Source organism: Genypterus blacodes, unplaced genomic scaffold (assembly GCF_046128005.1).
Source record: "Genypterus blacodes isolate CSIRO-AG114 ecotype Tasmania unplaced genomic scaffold, CSIRO-AGI_Gbla_v1 ptg000052l_1, whole genome shotgun sequence".
Classification (NCBI taxonomy): Eukaryota; Metazoa; Chordata; class Actinopteri; order Ophidiiformes; family Ophidiidae; genus Genypterus; species Genypterus blacodes.
In genome coordinates this window covers 3591665-3610989 of record NW_027466864.1, presented here as the reverse complement: position 1 = coordinate 3610989, position 19325 = coordinate 3591665, and the positions used below count along the sequence as shown (strand labels likewise).

Here is a 19325-nt window from a genome sequence, read left to right as displayed (position 1 = left end):
TTGATTTTGCTTCCCTTTACAGTGCTGGATATATGCAGCCAATCTGTACGTGGTGCACACTAGTAAAAAAAAAAGGAAAAGCAAAAAGGAGAAGAGGAAGAAAAGAGCTGAACAGTCCAAACTGTCCACGTCCAAACAGTGTTGGGGGGGTAGGGGGTGGAGGAGGGGATCAGGAGAGAGAACAGAGAGCAGCAAGATGGAGAAAAATCATTACTGATTGAATGAGCCTCCTGAAATGGCATGTTTGTGTCTGTACATTTCTGTCCGCTCAGCAGCAGCCAAACCAACTCTGCAATCTAGCCAGTCAGTCCATCAGTCAGCCTGCCAGCCTGGCCTGTGCTCTCTCTCTCTCTCTCTCTCTCTCTCTCTCTCTCTCTCTCTCTCTCTCTCTCTTCTGCTCTCCCTCTCTCTCCTCTGGGTTACATAAAGCCATTTCATTCAGCAGACTTCCCTAAGCTCTTTTGTATGTTGGCATTCAACTACCATTAAGAGGGATTTTTATTTGTATGATGCCCATGTAAGCTGAGTGGAGCAGAGCAGCTCAGTACAGTACTGCAGAGTACAGCTCTCGCCCATGGGCACTGCATCGTAAGAGAATTCACAGAGTAGCAGTGGTTTGTCCCTGAGGAGGGAAACATGGCTCTGGACAGTTTATGAAAAGAGGTGTACTCTCATCATTGACCCTTGACATGCAAAGCTTTTATTGAAGATTCATACCTTGCAGGCAAGAGCAAAAGCCATGACATCAACTGGGAGCTTGTAGTACACGTACTAGATCTTGGGCAGTTAAAGTAACAGTAATACCTCAAGTATTCCGGTCAGTTCAATGTATATTTGACCATTTCTGTTGTTCTATAGGTGGTAGGTGGCAAGATGACAGAGTCCGGTAGACTTTGTGCTTTCATCACCAAAGTGAGGAAAGGGAGTCTAGCAGACACTGTTGGACACCTCAGACCAGGTATTTAATAAACATGTCAACTGATTTATATAATTAGATAACTGCACAATTGTTGCGTGTGCTCTAGATGAATGTATAAGTGTATGATGATGTGTATTGTACTCGATGGCCAGCAGCACACAGCATGGCCAGCACAAGTATAAGATCAAATCCTCATGAGGTGTCTCTTGTGATTTTACAGGTGACCAGGTGCTGGAGTGGAATGGGAAACTTTTACAAGGAGCCACATTTAAAGAAGTTTACAATATCATACTAGAGTCCAAGCCTGAGCCACAGGTGGAGCTGGTGGTCTCACGGCCCATAGGGTGAGAATGATGCTTTCTGTAAAAGTTTGGAAGTTTGAATAACATCAACAAAAGCGCTCAACTGCAGTCTGATGTATGAGTTTATCAGTTGTCTCAGATGACTAGAGATGAGAAAATGTTTCTTGAGCTCTAACAGCAAATATACAAACATACGCATCAGGAGTGCAGATTGCAGGAATTTTAACATCATGATCACATCTATACTGAAAAAGTATTCGTATTGTCTACTGATTATGATTAAACTGTGTATGCACATGTTTGTTACGTGAGAGATGGTCAATAGGTGCAATGTGCTCTTTATGTGGACAACAATCTGGATAGGCAGACCAAATTATGGAACTGCTATAACACATAGGGCATGAAATGTGTACTGTATGTATTGCATATCTTAGTTTATTAACACAGGAGAAATGTTGTCCTGTAGATCTGCATCTTAACGAGGACTTTTCTAGGTTGTCATATTGTGATCACTTCAAATATGTTGTTGGCATTGATTTCTCTCTTAAAAGTAATTCAGCGCCAATGTCTCTAGACTCTTTCATCATACATCATTGCCAATATGAGTCAGACTTTGAATAGTGCTGAACTCTCTCATACTTGAAGTGGGAAAACCAAGAGGGAACAAAGCTTGTGCTCTTACTGAATCTGTGAACAAGTGGAGCTGACTTGTTTATTCAACATCTGTTCCTCTTTCCCTCTGGCTCTGACGTTTGGGGCCTCATATGGGACTGAACAGCACAGTCGAGCAAAGTGAACGCCCGCCGCCCCGCTCCTCCTCTTCTCACGTCGTCCACTAGCAGCTGTTTACCAATTATTTTTAAAGGGGAAATAGTAGGAAAAAACAGCAGCACCTTGGCTTTGTCAATTCCTATATTTGACCCGCTTTGTACTGCTGAGGGAGTTGCTGGGTGAATGAAGACTAATACGGTGCTTAGGGTCATTAAAGCCCAGTGCATTCAGCATTAGCTCAAATTGATCCCCCTCATTCCCTCCTTCTCTGCTGTCTCACACACTCATGCTCCTTCCCTGTATTTTTTTTTCCAGAGATATTCCAAGGATACCAGACAGCACACATGCACAACTGGAATCAAGTGAGTCCAGTCGAGATCATTAGCCCATTTCATTCTATTAATCAGCCTAGAAACATCACGCCTAGGACGTTTCTGCAAGAGTTTGTTCTGTCACTCTGCCTCTAGATTTCTGTCTGTCATATGACACGCTTGCTTGTCTTCTGGTTTCTTCTCATCTTGTCTCTCTCTGTCTGTCCCCCTCCGTCATGTTATCGCTTGGCGTTACCAAAATGAACATCTGCGCCTCTCCAAATTAAAATGGCTGTGTTCTCGACCCTACCAGGTTCGAGTTCTTTTGAGTCCCAGAAGATGGATCGCCCATCCATCTCCGTCACGTCCCCCATGAGTCCCAGCATGCTGAGGGACGCCCCCCAGTACCTGTCAGGACAGCTCTCAGTAAGTGACCTGGGCATTACTGTATATACAGTACACACTGCAAATTTGTGAAATCTTGTTTATAGATTATTGGATTGCTTTGTCTATTCTTGAGATCATATGAATGAGATTCCAAATGGAAGATAATAATCATCAGCTATTTCCATAATCTCTTAAATCCTCATTCAGACCAGTGCTGGAGTTACTTGCTCAGCCTGTTCACCTGTTTGGGCCTTTTACCAACCAAACACAGGATTGTAGATCAGGTTACTTTGTGTTGTCTGTTATCTTGTATAAAAAAAAAGTCTCCCGGGGTTAAGGGGCAAAGGACTGCATAAAGAGGATCAACACTAAAATTAGTTAGCTTTGGTGTCTGGGTAACAACTCCAGGACACGTTTTGTCTTATAACATGGATATCTAATAGCACACATTTGGTGATAGCACTGCTAGTATTTGATGATTGCATTTTACACTTCTTTGTTCACATTTGGATTATGTGGCTGATTTTGGACCGTGACATAGGCTCAATTTAACACCCCAGAGGCCTTCACTGACACCCTGTCACTCAATCAAAAATTCTATCTGCAATCTATAAACCATTTAAATAATGCAAATCTTCTCAAAGAAATATCAAAGAACAATATTTCGTCTAATACTGTAACCATGTGCTGTTGTGTTATGAGTGTATTTATGTGTAGTTTTTGTCGGTGGGGGTTGTTTTGGTTTCATTTCCTTTCCTTTTTTTTTTTACTGTTTAATTTTGCTTATCCAGAGCCAAAGCCTTAGTAGAAGAACAACGCCTTTTGCCCCTAGGGTCCAGGTAACAGGCCCTTACTGAAGGGCACAATCTCTATTTGGTCTTTGCTCATTGACTGTTGACTGGCCTTTTTTCTGTTTCCATACGTTGGAAAATGCATTCCCAGGGAAATGCCAGCTTCCAGTTTCCCTCTCAGTGCAGTGCATTGTGTCATTTTATTCTATTTGATTTCTTAGTAACACTGTTGTCTAAGACTTATTATTATTACTCATTGAAGCCATTTTTAACCCATTCATGCCTAAATATTGCATGTTCAACTGATATAATCTACACATTTCAAGAGACACTCTTCCATTGCCTGATTTTGAACGCTGAGCAATGCAGGAGGGTGTCTCCCAAATTTATTTGACTGCAGTCTTTTCTTGGACAACAGATTTTGGTTATTTCCTGTTTCAGTGTGACATGGAAGCAGGCAATAATGACTCTTCAACCATATTCAGCCATACTCACATCTACAACCGGGGTCATGAAGAACTATAATTAGCTGATTATGGTTCAGGGGTCTTGATTTTTCACTAAATAAGCAAATTGTACCTACAAAAAACAAACTTCAAACCTAGCAACCATTGAAAGTTACTTGAGGGTCTATTTTAATCTGTCGTCTTTGATATTAGTCCGTCTCTCTCTGTGATTTTTGTTTATGATGCAGACTAACTTTGTGTGTGTGTGTACCTGTGACTCAGTTAGCCTAAGAGATAATATTCTTGCTTAGGAACTTGGAAGTTTACTGTGTCATCAATGATACTTTTATGCTGTTTTGTTTAAGAGTGATCTCAACAAGCATTTATTATTATATTACAGATTTTTGGACTTTCTGGTGTTAAGACCATGACTATCTAACAAGAAGAGCTTAGCAATGAATAAATTCAGTGACCAAGGAGCGTTCATCCAAAGATGTCTATTTTGTGACAATCGTTCCAATTTCTCATCCTTGGACACCGTGCTATTCTCTAATGTCATGTCGACGGTGCCAGAGTATATTTGTTAATATCCCAGAATAGCACCTAGTGCGTCAGACTAGTTGGTGCGTCTTAGCTGCTTCCATTATGGAGATTTTTGATGAAAATAAAACAAGATATTCAGCTATATATCTAAACTTGAGCATTTGAAATTGGTTGTGTCCTGTATGGGGAATCTTGCGGTCAGTGCAGTCAGGGATGTTTCATGTTGCCAGCTCAACTCCAATTGTTCCAGAACCATTGGAGAGTTAGAATGGAGGTAAATACATGGGGTATGTGAGTGTGTGGGCGCATGGGATTGTGAGTGTGTGTGCATTGTACCCCTCGAAAAGCTTCTGTTGTTTATTTAGCTGTTAGATAGGACAGCTGGTGAAGCCGCCTGGATTATACACATTATAATACATATTATGATTATGACATTTTCAAAGTAAATCTCTTAATAAATTCTGTATTTAAATGAACAGAGTCTATGTTAAGCAGTATGTGCTATGATATGATAGTAGTGGGCTACACATGATTTGGTACAATTTGTTTTCCCATAAGCCCCCTACTTTATGTTGTTTGCCGCTATCAATTCTCTTAACTTGTCTTGAACGCCCTCGCTTGTGTTGCTGCATGTATAGATAGTAAGCTATGGTTTCAAATGGTGCAGATCCTTTTTCATAATCACATTTTAAAGAAGTATGGACAAGAGCTTAGAAGTCAAGTTTTTCTTTTTCATTTCATCTACTTGAAGCCTTCACTCGGAGTTTTCTTCTAAGTGTCCTTTTTGTCCATACTTCCCTCTAGTGTGAACTGTCGCAACAGCATGATTGATTTTTCTGTATCTGTGTCCACAGAATACCTAGCAGAACATGTAGCCTGAGAGACAACACTGTCTCTGGTACACACAGCATCATTTCAAGGGAGTACATGCTGTTAATTAGTGTGTTGCCTCAAGAATTTGACTCCAATTTAGTTTAGCTGCAATTGCATTCAGCCCAAATGAATTGAGCTCCATTCAATAAACTGTGTTCATCCCTGCAAGGGAAGACTCTAGTTTGCCAAAGAAACACACACATATGAACAGTGACCATATTGAATGAGTCTATTTTAGAATGAATGCATTGCTGCTGTATACCTTTAGGCGCACATAACCACATAACCACATAACCAGGTCTCTAGAGCAGGGAAACACTTAGTCACTTCCTCACTCACACTACCTGTTACATTTTACACAACACTGAAGCCAAGCATGTGAACTGATATCATCTGAGCAGGTAGACACCTTCCTCCCTCTCCCACGGTGGGTAAATACAGGAGAAGACAGAAACTGTACATCTCATTCCTACAGTGTCATTTTAAGCAGGTTTTGAATTGATAAGAAAAGTTTTAAACTCAACACAACTCAAAATCCCAAACTCACCTTGATGAAGCGTTCTTCTCCTGGATTTTGCCCTCTGTGTGTCTTCACCCCTCTTTGCCCTGACCAGTCTCTCAGCAGGCTGTATCTGCTCTGCCCCCTCAGGTCAAACTGTGGTATGACAAAGTGGGCCATCAGTTAATTGTCACCATCCTGGGCGCCAAAGACCTGCCACCCAGGGAAGATGGCCGACCTAGGAACCCTTATGTCAAAATCTACTTCCTCCCGGACAGAAGGTAAAAGTAGAAACAGTCACTGATGTGTTTATATGTCGCTCATCCATTCAATGTCCTGTAAATCCATCCTATTCATACATTCATACACTTGCTGTAGATTAAAGGATAAATTGTTGGCAGTTCAGAGTTTGTGCGTATTTTAAGAGATTTGTATTTTTGTGGATTTCTTTGCTATTGGTGTGATGTCAAAAGTTCACAAGTCATGATTATTCATCCATAAGAAACAGGAAGAGCAAACTAGCTGTATGGCTGTATGGATATCTGTGTCTACTCATCTCTTTGTTTGTAGTGCAGTGATGTGGTGTAGCACCTTGTTGAACAGAGCTTTCTTATACAGGGATGGTGAACAGAGGAAGTGTTGACAGTTCAGAGAGGCTCAGCAGCCATCTCACCCACTCCCACCCCCTTTCCCAGCATGCATCAGTGCCGTGCTCTGTGCTGTGTCATGTTATTGACCTGTTGTTTTCGTTGCTCTTCGCTATCATGATTGTAAATAAAAACAGTTTGAATTATTGTTCCTCCAGCGACAAAAGCAAGAGAAGAACAAAAACGGTAAAGAAATCCTTAGAGCCCAAATGGAACCAGACCTTTATGTATTCGCCGGTGCACCGGCGGGAGTTTCGGGAACGCATGCTGGAGATCACGCTGTGGGACCAAGCCAGGGTGAGGGAAGAAGAGAGCGAATTTCTGGGTGAGGTAAGTGGACCAAAGTCTTTACATAACCCCCACTACCACCACCACCACCACCCATCAGTGATCTGGGACACTCACAGAGTCTGGTACCTGAGCTAATCCTCATGAATGAGGTCGAGCCCTAATATAGCTTTCTACTATTACAAGGCTTTTGGCGGTCCAGTCCTTGTCCAACAAGGGGACCTTGATGTCATTTGCACACCCTGTGTAACTCTGTTTGATGAATTAACACACTGTGCCAAGAAACAAGGAGCTGTTTGGGGATTGAAGCTCAGGGTAAGAGCTCCATGAATATGTGGCATCGTGGAGCAAGTTTGTGACTACATCCTTGTCAGAACCTTTGTCAACTTTGGATTGTGGTCTACCTTGTAAAATGTTTAAATATTAAATATTGTTATCCATTTAAAATTGGGGGTTTGGAAATTCGTAAATAAGGATATGTGTGTGTGTGTGTGTTTGTGTGTGTGTGTGTGTATGTGCATTCAGGGTCAGCGTACACACACTGCATTGTATAGTTTTGTACGTGATCTTACCATAGCCTTCTCTCCTTTGGCAGATCCTGATTGAGCTGGAAACAGCTCTTCTGGACGACGAACCACACTGGTACAAGCTACAAACACACGATGTGTCCTCCATCCCGCTTCCACGTTCCTCCCCAAACACACAACGCAGGCAGCTCCATGGAGAGAGTCCCACACGGAGGCTGCAGAGTATGTAACACCTGCATCAGCACATTTCACAAAACTGTTAACATGCTGTAAGTCTGACAGGGGCCACTGATTTAGAACAAGCATTCTGTGCACTGACATGTATGTTAAACACACCAGGAAGCACATATCATACATTGATAGTTGATTTTCCCAACATGTTTCTGTTATTCATTGGGATTTTGAGCCATCAGGGAATGCAGTTATTTTCATGTGTATATTATACACAGTATATATATGCTCTACTGTCTTGGATTGTCATCCCTGTCACATGAACCTGATTGCTTCTGCTTTTACAGACAAAGGCTCATATTCACACAACTCAGGTAAAGGCTCCTTGCATTCTCAGGCAATGCTGCTCCATGGAGCATCTGAGTGTTATTCCTGTTGGCTCCCTGTGCCCTGATTCTCCTCTCTGTTTCCATGAAGGGTGAATGTTTCTGCTGCCTTAATGAATCACAGTGTGTTATGCTGGTGTAGATTAATAAAAAAACAAATCTAGCTCTACCTCGCTCATTTGAAAGCCCTCGGGTGAGAAGACACATGCACCCTCCAGGGAAACTGAGATGTCAGACACGGCAATGTCTCCCTCTCTGTGTATTTACTGTGTAGATCTATGTCACAACCCTGCACTGCCGCCCACAACCAAATCCTGCAAAATTTTCCTCAAGTTGTTGTAATGAAAATATGTTCTTTTCCCTGGCTCAGAGTTTTGCCAGACAGCATAATTTGATTTTGCCCACCTCCTTTTCCTCTGTGATACATGTTTCTCAATATTTTGTCCATGACCAATATTTTCCCTTTAAAAAACAAAATGCTTGCAAATGTTGCAGCCCATTCTGCTTTGCTTGTATTTGTGTGTTTCTATTTGAATATGTCCTGGGAGTTATCATGGAATTCCTGACTGGTGTTGGTGACAGTGATAGATAAGCTGATGAATACTAAATATTCTGTATCTGCACGGAAAAAGCAGCCTTTGATTTATCTCCTAACTCCCCAGTTTGCTCAACAGATCCTGCTTCACACACTTAGGATGGCTGTACTGTAGTCCGCAAATACACAAACCTACAGTAAACTGCATCTACTAACCACTTAAGGCTTGCGTGCTTTCCCCCCCAAGACAATTTTGCAGGCATTTGTGTTAGTGTGAGGTGAAAGAGCTGACAGCTGTAAAAAGTTTCTGGCCGACAGAGATGGGAGAGGGGCTGCCAGAGTGCAGCGCTTGTCATTTCTAAAAAAGCACACATGTCCAGTTGATTTAAGTTGACTGAACGGCAAAGGCAGCGGGGGCTGGTGGAGGGGAGGGGGGGTTATACTTTAAAACGAACAGACAGGCAGGGGTGGTAAAGTGACGCAGGAAGATGAAGAAAGATCTGTAAGCTCATATCAATTTTCCCCGACCCCCCCCTCACCCTTTACATATAAACTAAATGATTGAATGTGTCGTTTAAAAGCACCACAGTTCAGATGAAAAGTGATTTTGTTGTTGTCTATGCTGGCCAGTGAAACAGCATTTTTGTCATGTGATAGATATTTCTGCATACAGTAGACATATATTATTGAAAACTGTTTGCTTCTATTGCAGTGGAGTGCAGTGATGTGAATTAGACTGACAGTATATCCATATGGTGTACATCTTAATAGATTAAGTTATATTCCTTAGTGAACCAACAGAGATTGGTGTCAAGTGAGGGCAGCAGTAGCATCCTTATGAATGAATCAGTCTAAAATGACTTTGTCTTCTTCTGTCTCCCTCTGTCATTCCCTTTTTCACCCCTATTCTTTCTTCTCTTTCTTCTGTTCTTCTTACCATTGAAGGATCCCAGAGGATAAGTGACAGTGAGATTTCAGACTACGATTGTGAAGAAGGTGTCGGGGTAATAACAGGTAATTCCATTAAGGCTGGAATAGAACACATTCTTTTTTAATGTTTATTATTCATGCCACATTATAACAATCCATGAAAGAAAACACATTATACATGGATTTGAATTTGCCTAGTTGCACAGCAGTTTAGAATTTGGGGATTTTACCATCTTGAGCCCGAACGCAGATGGACACTTGGGAGGAGGCCTTAAAGAGACAATACCTACAGTGGCTTGTTTTTGCTCAGTGTGTGCAATGCTGCTACAGCGAGGGAGATTAGAAGTGGATCTGTGTGTTGTTGTTGTTGTTGTTGCTGTTGTTGTTGTTCTTTTACATATTAAAACATTGATATGGCATAAAATAGACAAAAAAGATGAAAATAAGAAGGTTGAAATTTAGATTAGAGAACTGCTGGACATGAACAGTATACAGATATAACTCTTCACAATAACAGCAGGTTAAAATGCTGCAGTCCATCAGCAGCAGCAGCACAGTGAGGAGCAGTGATGTTTTGTCTGCCACTGCACCGTGTTGCTGTTCTTGCTTTATGCAACGAGCCGCCAGCAGCCGGCCCACGCTGCACATCGGTAAAATTATGCCAGATATCCTCAAAAAGAAAAGACAGACTGAAATCACACCGGGAATGAAGCATTATAAAGAATCAATCCTGGAAGAAATTTTGAAATATGTAGAAAAGCCATACAAAATTTATTCTTGCTCAAGGTTTCTCATTTTATAATGTATTCTTCAACCTTAAGCTCCAGTTTTAGAGAGTTCAAGAGGTTTTAACCCTGCTTATTCCTCTTGATTTTGTGTTTGAAGCACAATCTGAGACCCTTAAGATGCCTGCACTGTTCTTTTCGCATAAGCTAATGATTCACATCCCTATTCATCAAACCAAGACACTGAGAAGAAGAGAGGGGAGAAGGAGCTATGTGGGCAACTAATGCATCAGAGAGCGAATATCCTACTGTAGCTAATTGCCTGTCAGACAGACAGGCAGACAGGCAGGCAGACAGACGGGGTAAACCTGGACTTGCTGATGATACTGTAGCAGAGGGAAAACCTCCTCCAGCCTCTTTAACATTCTCATCAGCCGCCTCACCGTGCCAGTCTCCTTCTCTTCATTCAAAGTACACGGAAAACCCCTTTGCACCCTCCTTTGTGCTCCCTCGCTCCTCTTTACTCAGGCTCCACCACATCTCAGCTTATCCTGCAGTCTTTGCCTTAAACTGCTGAGGCTGTAACTTTCAAACGGGGAAGACAAACATCGTTTTCCAGAGCATTATATTCTCCGGCCCACTGACACTGTCACATTTCTAATTGTATGGTTCATGTAGCAAGCATGTGTATATATATTTTTTGGTACAGTTGAATCCTACAAATAAATGTTAAGAAACTTTAGATTTCATTGATTTATACAGGAATGATGAATGTTTGATGACTTAATAAGAAGTGGCGCATATGTATGAAACTGAATAGGCCTAATTTCAACCTAATGTACCTTTGATGTACTTAAAACTACACAGCTACCTAAAAAACTACACAGAAAGGATCACAAGTAGTAATTATAGTAATAAACTGTCAAACTACTTTTCAAAGCCAGCATTTCTTGTACTATTCTTCTGACCTTTCTTTTCTTTTGATCCATGTTTTCTCAACCCTTTTTAATTTGCTTTACACGCTATTGAATATCCATCAACTTTCATCGTGCTATGCATTGACCTTAGTCGTAGTGAGTTGCCATGTGTGATTGTTGGTTAATGAAGTCTTTCAAGTTGAGTGGACGAATCAGGCAGAGTCTTGCAGAGAAAACTAATTGTGATGTTTTGTGTTTTAAAGGCTATTTTCATGTTAACTGCACATTGTAATGAATTGCACCTACACTCAAACCTCATTTCTCACCTACAGTATATATGCTTTTAAGATTGATTTCTCATGTAAGCTATTATTAAGATGTTAATTTGGATCTGCAGCGTCATCAGGCACACATTTCACAAGCCTCTTTCACCCACCTACAAATATATGCATTCTAAAATAAAATGCAAACAAAGACTCCACTGTATTTGCAGTTAAATGTTAAGCCCAGAACACCATAATAACCTAACAGCCTCTTCTCTGGATCGTTCTTTATTCTTTGATGTCCACAGATTACCGGCCAAACGGTCGGGACTTCCAGAGCTCCACATTGTCCGTCCCTGAGCAGGTGATGTCGTCTAACCACTGCTCTCGGTCGGCTGACATAAACCGGGCACGTTCGCGCTCTCCCAGTGTTCCCCCACCCTCCAGGTAACTAAAGAGTTCTGTGAGACTGACACCATTGGTCTCTGGGTATACACAGAGTTTTGATTTGTGTGCCTTCTGATCATCTTTGTGCCTTTTTGATGTATTGAATGAATTTGATGGAATTTGCTTATTTTGTCAACAAATTTTCTCCATTCAAGCAGGATGCCTACATTTCCATGTTTAGTGATCATGAACTTTCATTTAAAGAAGGGATAGCGAGAGGTATAGTTGCTCAGTTTAAAGGAATGATACTGCACAACATTTATGGAAATCAGGATTCAAATTATTTATGTGTATCAGATCAATTGAGCGCATTAAATGCTTAATGGATCTTAACGCAGCACTGTTGGACACACACACCATCATCTCTCCCATTTACACTACAGTACATGCTCCACTTAAAAGTGAAGCCATGTATCCCCTGGCCAATAGGGGGCAGTGTGTGTGGTGCTACTACATAGGGGGTGATGCAGTCCACTTCTGTCACACAGCAGAAGTCTGGACCCGGCCTATGACCTTGGGCCTTCTCAGTACAGCTCCTCCTCTAGAGTGGACCACCTCAGTGTGTCCGAAGATAACTACTCACCCGACAGGTACACACACACCGGCTTACACTCCCAGAATGTGAACAGTAGATGCATGCACACGTGCAAGCATGCATGAACAGATGCTGTTAGGCGCAAGTAGGTGCTGATGAGCAGACATGCAGAGAGGTGTTTATGCACGCATACACTTGTGCACGATGCCATTTGCCTTTGACTCCTGTTGAGGGGCTTTCACCTCTCTGATTTCTTTTCAGCAATATGCTTGATTGTGCAACACAACTATATTCACATTTAGTGTGTGTTCACTACATTCAATTTACGCCTCCTCATATGTGTGTTAATAGCACAATAAAACAAAAAAAGTAACACTAATCACAATCGCCATATAAACCAAGAACATGTAGGTTTCCTTTAATGAGCCTGGTGTAGAAGTCAAATCAGCTTTAGGATGGAAATCTTTTTATAAGAAATTGAGAATGTTTATAATCACCATTACCAGTGTGTGCCATTCCCAAAAACAGATTTTCTTTTCAAAATGACGTGGTTCTGCTTCAGTGCTTCCTTTACTGATTCTTGAGAAACATTTCATAAGTGCAATACAAAAGTCAGACCGGACCGTACTTACCGCCTGTCCTAGATGGCCATTATTGCTGTCCTCCTCCGAGTTTCGACAGCAAATACGTATGTTCCTGTCGGTCGCTACACCTCAAGAACACAACGATGCTCAATTGAAAACCGGTTGTCATTTTGGACCATCGTCATCGGAGCTAAACCAAAACGTAACCTGTTGTGGTGATGGTTAATCATCGTACTTGCAGGTGACCAGGAGACTTTTAGTAGATTAGGTTAGGTGCCTGGTTTGATCAGTAAAATACAAAGTGGGACCCCCCTTACAACCCTGAAATGAAGCACACAGGAGCAGCATAGGAGTGTGATCAGCCACTTGTCCGTCCCCTGTTGAATTCAAAAGGCTGTAAAAATGCAGCAATGTAGCCAATGTGGGATTTTTTTTACAAATAATTTCCAACCATATCTACAGTATATTTCTGTGGCCGGTGATAACCCTCCTCATCTCTGCTAAAGGTGATATATTGCTGATGTTCACTGCTGCAGAGCTTCATAAAGTAGAAAGTATTTGAATGTATCTCATACCTTTATGAAAGCGGTGGTCTGAGGAAACGGTCAGTTTATCCACCATCAGCACTTATATTCTGTGAGGGTTGGTAAATGCTGCTCCAAGATCCCAGAGTCCAGTCATAGCCTTGGCACTGCCAGGCCACAGCTACTTTCCCCTGTTTAATTAACTTTATGCGATATTTAGCGTGGCCTAAATCAGCGTCAGACACAGAAACTGCACTTATCTAAATTGTCTGGGACAGTGCTCACTTGAGCTGCTTTAATTAACAACTTCCAGTTATTTATTGAAAACAGATGAAAACGACACAGGAAGTGAGTCATGGATAATGTGGAATGGTCCCGGAAATCTTTTGAAAATAAAAATTCACCTCCAGAATTTTTATGGCTATGCTTTTGGTGTGACTTGTATTTTGATTTGAACTTGATGTGTTATGTGTAGTTTTCCTGACTTTATATATCTATTTAATCTCATTTTAATGAAGTTGTTCCTGTATGTGAACTATTATGTATTGTGCATGGTATGGAATTGTGAGTTTAGATTTGTAATGAATGCAGTAAACCAGGCAGGTACAGGCATTTCTTTTCTTTCCTTCATCAGTGTGAATGCATCTGGTGTGTTAGATGTGTCACTCCCATCTGTCTGTGTGGGAAAGCTGAGGAAGACATATCCTGATCATCCCATTTCTCAACCCCTCATACATTCCTCATCTGTTTCGCTTCTTCATTGACACTGTTCTGTCAAGCTCACTCTCTTTCTCACTCTATTTCTCCCTCTCCTCTGCCTTTGAGAACTCTCTCCTTCTTTCTCCCTCCCCTCCACTCCATCTGTCTGCCTTTGAGTCTGTCTGTTGACCTCTCTTCCTCTCTTCCCTTTTCTCTCCCTCCTCCACTGCCTCCTCAGCACCATCTCAGATCCATCTCTGTCTTCTCTCCTCCCTCCATGTGGTTGCAGCCATTTTCTCACCCTACCTCGAACCAGACATACTCAGCCTATTGACGATCCTCATAAGGACCCCAGGTAGACTTTTACCTGAGCATGCATGTTGCCCCAACCTCCGCACCACCAATTTTCAACCCACAACCCTTTTCTTTTCTTGAGAAAAGCCTCCTTTTGGGTTTCAAATTCATGGCACTGACACTGGCACATTTCCTATTGCTATAATGAGGCCTATCATGTAATCAAACTATAATACAGCAAGAGAATCAATAGCCAAAATGTGGATTTGCAAATGTCTGGCCATTATCAGTACCATAAGTGTTGTGTTATTTTGGGAAGGTATATATTGCATCTAATCACAGATGAATATATACACAATGAGTGTGTTGGAAACAGTGTTTTGGAAAGATGAGTGACTCTATTGCCATATACTTCATCCATCCAGTATCAACATTGTTCACTTTTTGTTTTCATCATCTGGGTCATTAACATACACGCGGTCTTCCATCACATACATTCTTTCCATATTAAAAATATATGTAATATGATTTAAGGGAAAGTAAAAGTCATTTGTCTTTTCATCCCATTCACCAAAAAGTGACAGTGGCAATACTGAGAATGGATAAGTGTGCTATGGTAGCGAATTTTTGTCCAGCAGAGGTGGTTTAACTTGCCTATTATGTTGACATCTAAAATATTGTTCTTTATATTTGCCTCTGCTAATGCATGCATTCACTGTGGGTATCTGGGAAGGTTCAAACGTGTGTTGGCTCAAATGAGAGCATGCACAAAGTACCACTAGCTTCTAGTTCTTGGAATTACACGACATTCTGACCCGCTGTGATATTTTTTTCGCCAGCCGAAACCATCGTGTGTACCCCATCTGCAGAGAGGAAGCAGTCAGGTTACTGCGTTCCACTCGGATGACCCGTGCCTATTCTGAAGGCGCCTATTCCTCCGACTATGACTACGAGAGGTATAGACATGCACTGCTACCGTATCTGTGCATCGCCATCCTGTGGTCCCCCGAATTTGTCCCTCGTCCGTCTTTTATTTATCCGTGATTGTAAATGTGATGACAGAACGTGATATCCTGCCTGATATCAGTTTTTGTGAGGGGGTCATCACAGCTCTGGTGAAGTTGTGTAGAAGTGCAATAACGACACACAACTGCATCTATACGATGAGGCTCAGAGCTATTTATGTTGCTGATGTCAGCTGTTTCCTAGTTGTTCGGTGTGGTGCTGGTCTGCACTTGCACTGTTTTTATGTTGATGTCCTTGTTTACGTATGTACTCATGTACATTACATCCACAGGGTAATTTGTTTAGTGGTGTGTGTGATTATTAGTGTTGTCTTTTTTGAAACATGGTTTTGGTGCCTGCATAATGGTCACCAATTCACTGGCATCTCTGATGCATTGCTCTGCGCTGCATAGTGGCTTTGCACACTCTGTAGTTGCCCTTTGGCTTATTATGTTTGGCCAGAACGGGCTGACAGGCTGTTCTAAGCACCCACAGAAAAGCTCGCTGACAGCTATCCATAGCCAGCTCTCTAGTGAACCAATGAAAAGACAGGACTCACATCTCCCCCTTCAGAGAAAGCCCACTTTCTCCTGTTCTGCCTGCTGCCACCTGGCTTCCAGTCAGAACCAATGTGACATTTGTGACATTTATCTCCTCTCCAGGAGTAAAAAAAGTGATGAGTCCTCAGAACTTAGCCTGCGAGCCTGACTGACATTATTAAAGTGTCACAAAGTTTCCCTAAGGCTCAGTCTGGCTCAGCTTCAGGCTCAGCCTACTCCAGAACGCCATTAAGAAGAACCCCCACTCTGTCCTTCCCTCTGCCTTTTGTCTAAATTGTTAGAGAAAGAAAGTAGCTACTGTCTCAACGTTACACACATAAGAATAGAATAGTTGACGCGGTGTTCAAATGATCAGCGGTTGTTTCAGGCAGTGGAGAGAACAGATAAGAACAAAGAACTGAAGAAAGAAACCAAAAGCACGTAGAGGAGAGGACAGAGACAGAGGAACACGGAGTGTTAGTGGAGTTTGAACCTCCAGAGATTTTTTATCAAGGTTCTGTTGTGCATCATCCCAGAATGTGAACTCAGAGCGTTTAACACGTAAGCAGCAAAACAAACAAAACCAAAACAGCTGAAATCAATATGTTGGACTCTGAATGCCTATGAATCCCGTTAGAAGCCAGAGAACATTGTGGCAGATTAGGTCTTTAGAGCTCAGAGTTACTGTACATTTTTTATCCATCCAATAACATTCATATCAGACTCAACCTAAGTATCACCTCTCTCTATATATAAAGTATTAGGTCATAATGGACTCATGATTGTTGAAAAAGTTGCTGATGCTCTTTTGGTGACAAAAAGAACATCTGCTCTCGACTGGACAATTGTTCATACTATGGAAGGCTTATAGACACTACAAGACTACACAAAGTTCAACCACTATTAGATTTCAAACTATTGCCTGTCACAAGTATGACAATTTCTCTCAATTTAACAAATGATGATTAGAAATTAAACTCAAGTTAGTCTTTTGGTGTCTTTAGGCCAAAAGTGCTTCCACCAAATTTTGTGTTTTTGTGCCGACACACCATGACTTTAGATTTAGGATGTAATCTAGTTATATATTGTGCATTTCTGAAGACATAAACTGGGGACAGGTGGGTTTAAGCTCAGGTTTGTGAGTTTAAATCCATGAAGTATTTACACCTTTTACCCAAAGATCATGCATGTTGCTTACCTCTAAACCAACTCTGTATTTTCACTTGTATTTTGGTACGTATGGTTTATTTCTGCAATGTTAGACACTGTCCCTGTATAGTATTCTCACCTGCTTTTTCCCCCACCAGCTCTTATTTATCGACCAGATTGTCTTCGTCCTCACTGTGCCAAAAAACATCACTTTATTATGTCAGGACACTTTTTTAAAACACTTTTCTCTCATATTTCACACTATCTCAAGTATTTAATGAGAACTCACCGACCACGTAAAGAGAGACAGCACATAGTCCCTTCAGGTTGATGCCCTGAGGATCCAAGAAAGACTTGAAGGAAAAACACATTCTGAAAACAAAATGAATATGCTTTGAAAAATGGTCTGCAGTCATAATGTGATTTATGGTAAAGAAGCCTCAACATGCAAACGCACTGGTAAGGTCCATGCATCATAGACACAAGCACCGTTTGGGGATATCTGAGGGTGAAACATATTTGTTTTTCCCTTCATATTGTCCTCCCTGCCAGCATACTGTCCCTCCCCTGTGGGGTCCCACTGAGTGCCTGCCTATCTCTCAATAACCTCTATAGGAACCACGGAGCCATGGATAGACACGACTATCACAGCAGGTCCCGCTCTGCAGACCAGCGGCCCACTATAGAGCGCCACCCCACGTCCCGCTCGCGCTCAACTGAACGCCCCCACGACTCTTCACTCATGAGGTCCATGCCGTCTCTGCCATCCGGGAGGTCCGCCCCTCCCTCACCTGCCTTGACGAGGTGTGACCCAGATAGGAGACGCTAAGCAGCTCAGTGTAGAAACAGACTGAGGAGTGTTAGTTATGCAAACATTTCCTGGGAGGCAGATCTGCCCCGGGGGGGGATAAACAATTTGAACACGTGTTTGAACCTCAGTGTGCGATCCAACATATCAGGTTTTGTGGCTAAGTAGTGGAGTAAGCTGGCTGTCTGTCCTCACAGGAGTCATATTAGCTAGTAAGTAAGATACCCTGCTGACCTTCAGATAATAATCAGGGCTTTTAAGTTCAACCCAACACCACACCAGCTAAATTCACTGTTAATTGATTGGTGTATTGCTGATTGGAATCAACTGGTGTGTTGTTTAGTTTTACTGAAGACCTGCAGACTCTCTGGCCTCTGCAGGACACCGTTTGAGCCCTAATTATAAGGTTTTGCATGAACTACCATAGCAATACATAATGAGCATTCTGTATAGCAAAATCCTACAAAACGGTGGTTCTTTGGCTCCCACTGAGGTTTAAGCCATCCAGTTACCATTTATTGTTTGAGATCAGCATCTCTGAAAAAACGTGTGCATAACTAAAACTCATGTAGAACTAAAAGTTGACAGACCCCATCCCATGAGCTCCCACCCCAAGCCTGACTAACTCACAGAATGAACCAGAAAAACCACCTCACTACCACCTACCACCTACCACCTCACCCCACCCCTCCAACAAGCTCTCCGCTTTATGTTTGGTCCCCAAAAGCACTGGCACTGAGTTTTCGTTATGTCCCAGCCACAAAAATCCTGTTAGTGTAGATCCAGTGCTGACTCGTTTTGATTTGGAACACACTGCTGATACGTTTGCGTGAGTACAGCAGTGATGTGCCGGCATTTTACTTTTATTTCATTACTAACATCAACTGATGCAGTTTATCCTGCAATGGCATTCTGTTTCTTTCTTTTTGTTTTGAGTTGAAGCCTTTTGGGGACAGTCTGAACGCATGGTCGCACTGCTCTGCTGTTTTCTGCATTGAACTTTTTCTTACCTTGCAGCTTGATGAGTGGACTGCACATGCGATTCACGCCTTGCATCTTTTATTGCAGCTCAGTTCCCTACAGTTGATGTATCCCTCCACTCTCATGCCATGTGCCAAACATCACTGCCTTGTGCATTGGTTTTTCTTTGGGAACACTTGACACACTATCAAGGTTTCAAACCATGAGAACTGTTGCTTCTTATGGAATCATTTTATTTGCTCAGTGCTTCTCAAATGTTTATAACCAAGCACCACCTCTGAGTAGAGCAGAATATCTGAGTACCATCTCACCAACAATACACCAACACTAAGAAATGATAGGAAAACTTGTGAGGCTCATGTAGAACAGAAGTAGATTGTCTGAACACAGGACAAGTTAGGATATTGTCAACACGAGATTATTAATTATCCTCAAAATATGTCTTCATAAAAACCTGCATATTAACAAAAGAATACCATGGATTCAATCTGCAGTTATTTCTACAGTCATCTGGTGTATCACTGGAGAT

General features: G+C 41.9%; 1 protein-coding gene across 2 annotated transcripts in view; it reads left to right on the top strand.

Moving 5' to 3' along the window:
* The window catches only part of rims2a (regulating synaptic membrane exocytosis 2a), a 126432-nt gene that overhangs the window by 70323 nt on the left and 36784 nt on the right, over positions 1 to 19325 (top strand). The window contains exons 10-23 of one of the 2 annotated variants that reach the window (XM_076150535.1): positions 859 to 958; positions 1140 to 1263; positions 2308 to 2354; positions 2617 to 2729; positions 3482 to 3529; positions 5993 to 6123; positions 6648 to 6819; positions 7373 to 7526; positions 7823 to 7849; positions 9342 to 9410; positions 11540 to 11678; positions 12167 to 12268; positions 15154 to 15270; positions 17623 to 17811. In XM_076150535.1, the coding sequence (XP_076006650.1) occupies positions 859 to 958; positions 1140 to 1263; positions 2308 to 2354; positions 2617 to 2729; positions 3482 to 3529; positions 5993 to 6123; positions 6648 to 6819; positions 7373 to 7526; positions 7823 to 7849; positions 9342 to 9410; positions 11540 to 11678; positions 12167 to 12268; positions 15154 to 15270; positions 17623 to 17811 (1532 nt within the window). Of the gene's footprint in view, positions 1 to 858; positions 959 to 1139; positions 1264 to 2307; positions 2355 to 2616; positions 2730 to 3481; positions 3530 to 5992; positions 6124 to 6647; positions 6820 to 7372; positions 7527 to 7822; positions 7850 to 9341; positions 9411 to 11539; positions 11679 to 12166; positions 12269 to 14309; positions 14376 to 15153; positions 15271 to 17622; positions 17812 to 19325 lie in introns of both variants that reach the window. The other variant, XM_076150536.1, reaches the window with a different exon arrangement.